Raw genomic sequence first — 7,198 nt, 5'->3', positions numbered from 1 at the left:
TGTGTGCAGGGACAGAACAGTACGGAGTGTTAACACCAGGTGTGTGTTCTGGGACGAGCTCATTAGGACATGGACGTACGTAAGGTGCGTTTCTCTCCTCGGCTCCAGTAGAGCGGTCGTGTTTGTAGCTGCTTCACGTCATCTCGTACGGATACAGAAGCCTCTGACGCTTCCTGCAGCATCTCCAGCTCCTGAGGGATCAAACTTCATTAAAACTATAATATTAGTTAAGATATTTACTAAAATCAGTCATGAAGACCTTTCTGTGTCAGCATTTACAGAAGGTTTGACAGAAGCTGCATTTCTGTTCTTTCATCTTCACTTTTAACAACTTTCAACTCCCTGAGAGTGAGATGTGCTGTAACAAAATAAAATACTTATTTTAGTCTTTTAAAAAATAACTCACTTAAATCTTTCCCCAAAGTATCAGACTCATTTAACAAAACATTGGAACCAATTTCTAGATGATCCAACAGCTGTTCTGTATTAAAATAAAGTCCTGACAGCATCTCTGGTCCTGGTCCAAGTTTGAAAACAAAACCACCGTCAGACAAGTGCAGATCACATGGTTTCATGAAAACAAAGTTTCCGGAGATTTCCAGAGTAAATCCTGGATTTCCAGGAGACATTTCAGCGTGTTATGTGGTGGCAGAGTCCCATTCAGAGATGACAGGAAGCAGACTGCAGCCTAAGATACATGTGTACAGCAATCACTCCTAATAATTAAATATACTGTACAGTAAATGGACTGTACTTATAAAGTACTTTTTAATCTAATCAAGATACTCAAAGCTCTTTACAACAATCTGTGCCCTCTACCTCCACACAAACATTCATACAGCAGTCTACATCTCTATTGATAAATCAGAGCTTTAGATCACGTTCAGACACCGATGGGACACATCAGAGGCAGTGAGGGTTCAGTGTCTTGCCCAGGGACTCTTCAGCATGTGACTGCAGGTGGAACTGAACCCTCAACTCTCCCATTGGAGGACGACTGCTCTAACCGCTCAGCCACAGGTGCCTCGAGATTCTTGCCTATAGATTCCCACATTTATTTACTGTATTTTTTAAGAGTCTCGGGATGTGGCAGCTTAGTGGTCATTGCTGCGGCAGGATCAAGACCTGTTTCATCAGGAAGAGCAAATGGCATCAAACAATCGTCCAATCTTTCATGTTTTCACTCGCTGGAGAAAGGATCAGCCGAAGAACAGATTCAATTTTTACACATTTGAATAATAAATGATTCAGTTAGTGTGAGGGACAGTTCAACTGGTGAGTATTACAAATTTTCACGTTAAAGGCAACTCACTGTTTTTTTAAATTTAATGTTTCCAAACACAATAATTGTGTTTAATTACTGAAATTACTGTGCTGATCACATTAATAGTGATTCCGATTTAGTCCATAATTAAGCAACCTTATCTGTTAGTCATACGTCATGTTTTTAAACACTCATAAGAAACTACATACACTGTGCACTGTAGAAGCAGAACATGGACTCAGTGACACTAGAGTACTAGCATGAATATATGTACACATCAAAATACCATACAGATCATGTTTTAATCGGATCAGTGTTGAAATTCCCCGTTTTCACTGATTTTTAACGTCTGTCAAATTCCTTGTAAAACGTAAGTTATTTTCCAGGTTTTCCCTGATTTCCAGAGTTGCTGGGAACCCTGAAGTCCGACATCGACTCAAAATTCCAGTTTTCATAGATTCAGCCTTTGTGGACCCAGTCTGGAAAGCTACTGGAGCAAACTCTTTGATACAGTACAGGATAAACGTTTTAAAATTTGATTCCATACTTTGCACCTGCTGCTATCTGCCCAGTGGTTCACAAGATATTTTGCTAACTGTACAGACAAGCAAACACAAAGAAAACCTTTTTGCTCCACCTTCAGGCAATTAAAAAACAACAACGATTTAAACAAGTTTATCCAAACCTAAATCTATACCATGTCCTTAAAAAGCTCATGTTGACTTTTGCAGTCAGAGACGTGGAAGCTCCTGTAGCTGGAAGTAAAAGCTCCATTTAAAGCTAAAGACGCTGACTACGTTGTGAAATTACTATAGTAGGAACATTTACAGGCAAACGAGGAAAGTCTGGATGAAACACAGTTATATTTGGGATGAAACAGCAACGCTGCGCTCTTTGCCCAGTAGCCCTCACCCCGATAGTCGATAAATGCTTCTGGTCATGACCCACATTAACGACCATCAACCAGGACCCTCACCAGTACGCACACCGTGGGAACCAAATTCATGCTGCTGTATTCATTCACCACAGACTCATGTTCAGGCTGCTGTTGATACGTCGTATTGTTTTACATTATTAGTGTTTAGCGTATATCTTACATCCTTATATACAGCTTCTTTTTACACTTTATATTTTTACTATTTTGGGTGTAACTGGGACCCTGAGAACATAATTCCGTTCCACCTCATGTACCGGATGTGATGCGAATGACAATAAACTTGACTTGAACTTTGTTGGAGTACCGTGTTGCAGGCCAGCAGCTGCTGGTGGACCCTCTGGAAGAGCTCGGTGTCTGAGCTGAAGCTGGGCGGCTCTCTGTTGCAGTACGGTTTCATGTCCGAGTCGTAAACGTGGCTGAAGGTCGTCATCAGCTGCTGGAGGTCACACGCTGCCAAACGCAGCGAACACGGAGAGAAGACGGACGGAGTTTGGCTGTCGTCGTTCAAGAAGTCACACTGAGGAGAAACATCCAAACAGATCTTTAAGCTTTTGTCTCGTAAGTTGTTTAAAACTCCTGACAGTCATTGGACGTACATCAAGATGGCTGCCACAGCTAATCGACATTAACCAGCACTAGAACAGTCACAACTCAGTCAAGTCTACAGGAAATGAAACTAAATGTGATCGAGTCGTTCACGAGCGTTGTGCACACGGTGACACCATATTTGAACAAAATGTTTCCCAACACAAACATCGTGACGTGAGGCCTTTAACTTTAAATGTGGAGCTTCTCAAAGCCAAGTGGACGTTTTGCCCATTTTTCTTCTTTCGGCTGCTCCTTCTTCAGGGATCACCACAACGAACTAAGTCGCACGAAGACTTAGCAATTCTTTTTACGCCGGATGCCCTGCCTGACGCAACCACCGAGCTACCACGGCCCTCTGTGTGGAGCAGAGCTGCATCTAGAGCGCACAGATGGTGGGGTTGACAGTGCCTTGCTAAAGGGACCAGAGAGCGGCAAATGAGTGGAGGCAGATGTGGGTGCTTCACCTTTCTCACCCACATTTTTGATGTTGTCGGTACCGGGAGTTGAACCAGCGATGCTATGCCCAACATTTAAATGTTTAAATCTCTAGATGTTTGTTTGGAAGTGAGACAAAAGGTGTTTTGCTTCAACTGAAGAACTGAGAACAAGGATTTTTTGTTGTTGTTGTGATAAACGCATTAGTTTATGAAACCAGCTTTGTTCTGATCATGTTGGAGCTAAAAGGTACTTAGCTCTCAGATATCAGGAGTTCAGACCCTAGAAACACAGACATGACTTACCTTGGACTGCAGCTCCTTCAGTTCTGTTTGAGTCGACTGAAGCGCAGCAGCAACATCAGCAAACTCTTCTCTTGGTTTATTGGATGATTTAGTGCCTTTACGTAACGCCCTGCAAGACGAGGAACGGCAGCCATTTTAAACATCAATAACTTTTACATTAATGTTGCTCACTGCTTCATTCTCTGAACAATAAAATCCTGAGAGCAGCCGTACGTCCGTCACTGTGACGGAAACAGTGTCAGGTGCTTGTGGAGATGGAAAACTTGCTTTAGCTGTGCAGGCCAGGGGTCGAGTGTGGGTCTGAGCATCTGTGTGAGGTTCTGCAGATTCTCTGCAGCAAAAAGCTCATTTAGAAGAGCCTCTCCATTGGTTCTGTTCCCAGCAGACTTCTTCCATCCAGGGAAGAGAGTCAGGAGCTGCTCCAGGAACTGAAGTTGCCGCAGAGGACTCGCGTTCCCCTGAATGGAACACAAACACAGGATGCTCATTTAATAACACAACCGATGTATTTAGAGAAGAGTAGAACATGTAGAGTAACTTCATTCAATCTCTCACCCTTATCAAATCCAGATCATCAGCTTTACTCAGCATCAGGTCATGGCCAAAAGCAGCCATTTCTGTTTACAGAGAAAATAAAACTACATAAATGCTTATTTGCTCTGAAAAAGAAAGTAAGTCACTTTCTCACCTTTCACTAAAGCATCTGGGTCTTTCGACCTCGCTGACGTGGCTTTAGAATTGCCAAAGTTTGGGTTGATGCTGTAAAGAGAAACCAAAGCACTCGTTTGTGTTTAAATTTAATTCTTTGGATAAATGAAACGACAGTTCAGGGAGACGTACCTGCAGCAGATCCAAGTCAGTATGTCAGTCCGGAGCTCTGAGGGGGAACACAACAAGTCCAACATGCTTTCTTCTTCTTGCAGATACAGATCCTGGACCAAAGGACACGACACAGCCTCGAAAACACAAGTTATTAGACACCATGTTATTTTATTTACCTGTACAACAAAGAAATGAAACTTGCCTGTCAAAACAATAATCTAAATCTAAAAATAAGAGATAAATGGACAAATAAGACAAATTTATAATATTAACGTGAAAAAGTTTTTTTTTTAATGAAATATCATACACATGTCAAAGCACTTGAGATTTTAGTAAATAAAAGTTAATATTTAAAGACATTCACATGAACCATTTGAATTTAGACAAGTACAACTCTGAATGTAACTTTTCGAAATAAAACATAAAATCCTGTCATGCAAAAAACAACAACAACAAACAAACAAGAAAACACCCCACACAGGAATAAATATACAATAAAATCAGTTTAGTGCCAAAAACACAGAGTAGAAACCCTCAAATGGTGAAAGATGGACATTTCTTCAACTCTCAAAACGAATTGGACCGTTTTCTAAAAGAAAAACAAATAATTTGCATTACCTGTTACAGGTACCTTGATTCATTAAATTTAGGCATTAATATAATAAATATATTTAAGTCAATCAATTACATCTCTATAAAAAGAACATTTTTGTTCTAATCATGACGTTTTAAAGAAAAATCTCCAAAATTTTGCACAAACTATTACATCCGTCTAACATCTGCAAAGCTAAAACAATTGAAGAAAGATTGTTTGTAAATATATTTTAAACTATCCTAATGCATGCTCAATAATCCAGGTAGAAAAATCTAAAAAAGTTCAATCTGGTCCTCTGGACATTCAAACAAAAAAACAAAACAAAGCAAATAAATATAGAAACGTTTGCTGCTGACAACCAGAACCAGCTGATCACATGCTCAAGAAGGACCATCAGCCTAACAATGGATCATTAGCACACTGATGGCTGTTTACTCCTCACAGAGGGCTGAGTGATACTAGCAATCACAGCATTGTAAGAGGGGGACAATTGAACCCGGAGGCCTCCACCCCTGTTTAATGATGGACGATTTCTTTTCACAAAGATGGCCTCCTTTACTCCTCTCTCAAACCATCGTTCCTCTCTGTCCAGGATGTGAACATCTTCATCCCTGAAAGAGTGACCGCTGGCCTGGAGATGAGTGTAGACCGCAGAGTCCTGGCCTGATGATGTTGATCTTCTGTGCTGGGCCATCCTTTTGGCCAGTGGCTGTTTAGTTTCCCCGATGTAAGACTGATCACCCTCCTGACACTGAACAACATACACAACATTGCTCTGTTTGTGCCGGGGGACTGGATCTTTGGGATGAACCAGTCTTTAATGTATTTTGGGGTTTAAAAGCCACTGGGACGTTATGTTTGGAAAATAAACGTCTCAGTTTCTCTGATACTCCCTCAACATACGGAATGACCACTGGTCTGGGTTCCTCCTTTTCACCTGTTGGCTGACTGGAGTCCTGTTTGGGTTTCTTCTCTGCTTTCAGGAAGGCCCAGTTAGGATATCCACATTGCTCTAGAGCCTGTCTTGTGTGGGATTTCTCCTTCTGCCTGGCTCCTGAGCTAGTGGGGACGCTGTCTGCTCTGTGGTACAGAGTCCTGATGACTCCTAACTTGTGCTCCAAAGGGTGATGGGAGTCAAACTGCAAATACTGGTCTGTGTGGGTGGGTTTGCGGTACACCTCGGTTTGCAAATGTCCTCTATCAGAGACTGAGACCTCACAGTCCAAGAAAGCCAACCTGCCATTTTTTACATCTTCTCGTGTGAACTTGATGTATTTATCCACAGAGTTGATGTGGTCAGTAAAATGTTGGACTTCCTGAGATTTAATTTTAACCCAGGTGTCGTCAACATACCTGAACCAATGACTTGGTGGTGTCCCTGAAAAGGACGTCAAGGCTCTCTTTTCTACCTCCTCCATGTACAGGTTGGCAACAATAGGAGAAACTGGAGACCCCATAGCACACCCATGTTTCTGCCTATAATATTGCTCCCCATATGTGAAGTAGGTTGACTGCAGGCACAGTTTCAAGAGTTGACACAGTTGTTCTGTGGAAAGTGTGGTCCTGCTGCTCAGAGTGGTGTCTGATTTTAATTTTAAACTGACCACCTCTACTGCATCATCAACAGGAATGCACTGAATACAGCACCTCAGACTGAAGAAGTCTTTCGGATGAGAGACGAAACGTTTCTACATTTTTTGTTTTGAATGTCCAGAGGACCAGATTTAACTTTTTTAGATATTTTAAACTATTTGTTCACAAAACTGACGATCTGAAAACAGAAGATGGTGGACTCCAACAACTAATTAACATCAACGCTAAACTAGTTTAAACATTTTCGACATCACACTTTTTTAAAAACAATTATGACACGAACTGTGTCTGTTCACGGAGTTAAATGGTAATTTTATTAAATTTTAACCGAAATGTATAACACGATGAAGCGCAGAGAGAAGCATGAAAATACAACAACACATATCAGTTAGTACTTAGAAGTACTAACCCAATATTTTGACTCAAATTACCTGAAGCGCATCATAAACTTCGTGCGCGAACTGTTTTTCTGTTAAAAGAGCCGCCATTTTCAAATTCTTCTTCTCTGACTGAATCGTGACGTATACCGGTCTAACTTGTGTGCTTTTTCGCCCCCTAACGGACAGAACCCGCCACTGCAGCGACATCAACAGACACAATGTTTATAGGCGCCCCCTACCGGACAGAGCCCGCCACTGCAGCGCCATCAACAGACACAA

The 7,198-nt window shown here is 41.6% G+C and overlaps 1 protein-coding gene across 1 annotated transcript in view; it reads right to left on the bottom strand.

The window, feature by feature from the left end:
- haus7 (HAUS augmin-like complex, subunit 7) overlaps positions 1–7,034 on the bottom strand; it is a 7,521-nt gene extending 487 nt beyond the window's left edge. Inside the window, exons 1-8 of the mRNA XM_037684426.1 lie at positions 6,971–7,034; positions 4,370–4,485; positions 4,218–4,288; positions 4,085–4,146; positions 3,797–3,987; positions 3,530–3,638; positions 2,506–2,718; positions 80–191 (exon numbers count right to left, since the gene is read on the bottom strand). Coding sequence (XP_037540354.1) covers positions 80–191; positions 2,506–2,718; positions 3,530–3,638; positions 3,797–3,987; positions 4,085–4,146; positions 4,218–4,288; positions 4,370–4,485; positions 6,971–7,027 — 931 coding nt within the window. The 5' untranslated portion in view covers positions 7,028–7,034. The remainder of the gene's footprint in view (positions 1–79; positions 192–2,505; positions 2,719–3,529; positions 3,639–3,796; positions 3,988–4,084; positions 4,147–4,217; positions 4,289–4,369; positions 4,486–6,970) is intronic.
- Positions 7,035–7,198: the final 164 nt, after the last annotated feature.

The sequence above is a fragment of the Nematolebias whitei genome, chromosome 11 (genome assembly GCF_014905685.2).
Source record: "Nematolebias whitei isolate Nwh7 chromosome 11, NemWhi1, whole genome shotgun sequence".
In the NCBI taxonomy this organism is placed as follows: Eukaryota; Metazoa; Chordata; class Actinopteri; order Cyprinodontiformes; family Rivulidae; genus Nematolebias; species Nematolebias whitei.
This window is presented reverse-complemented; position numbering and strand designations above follow the sequence as displayed.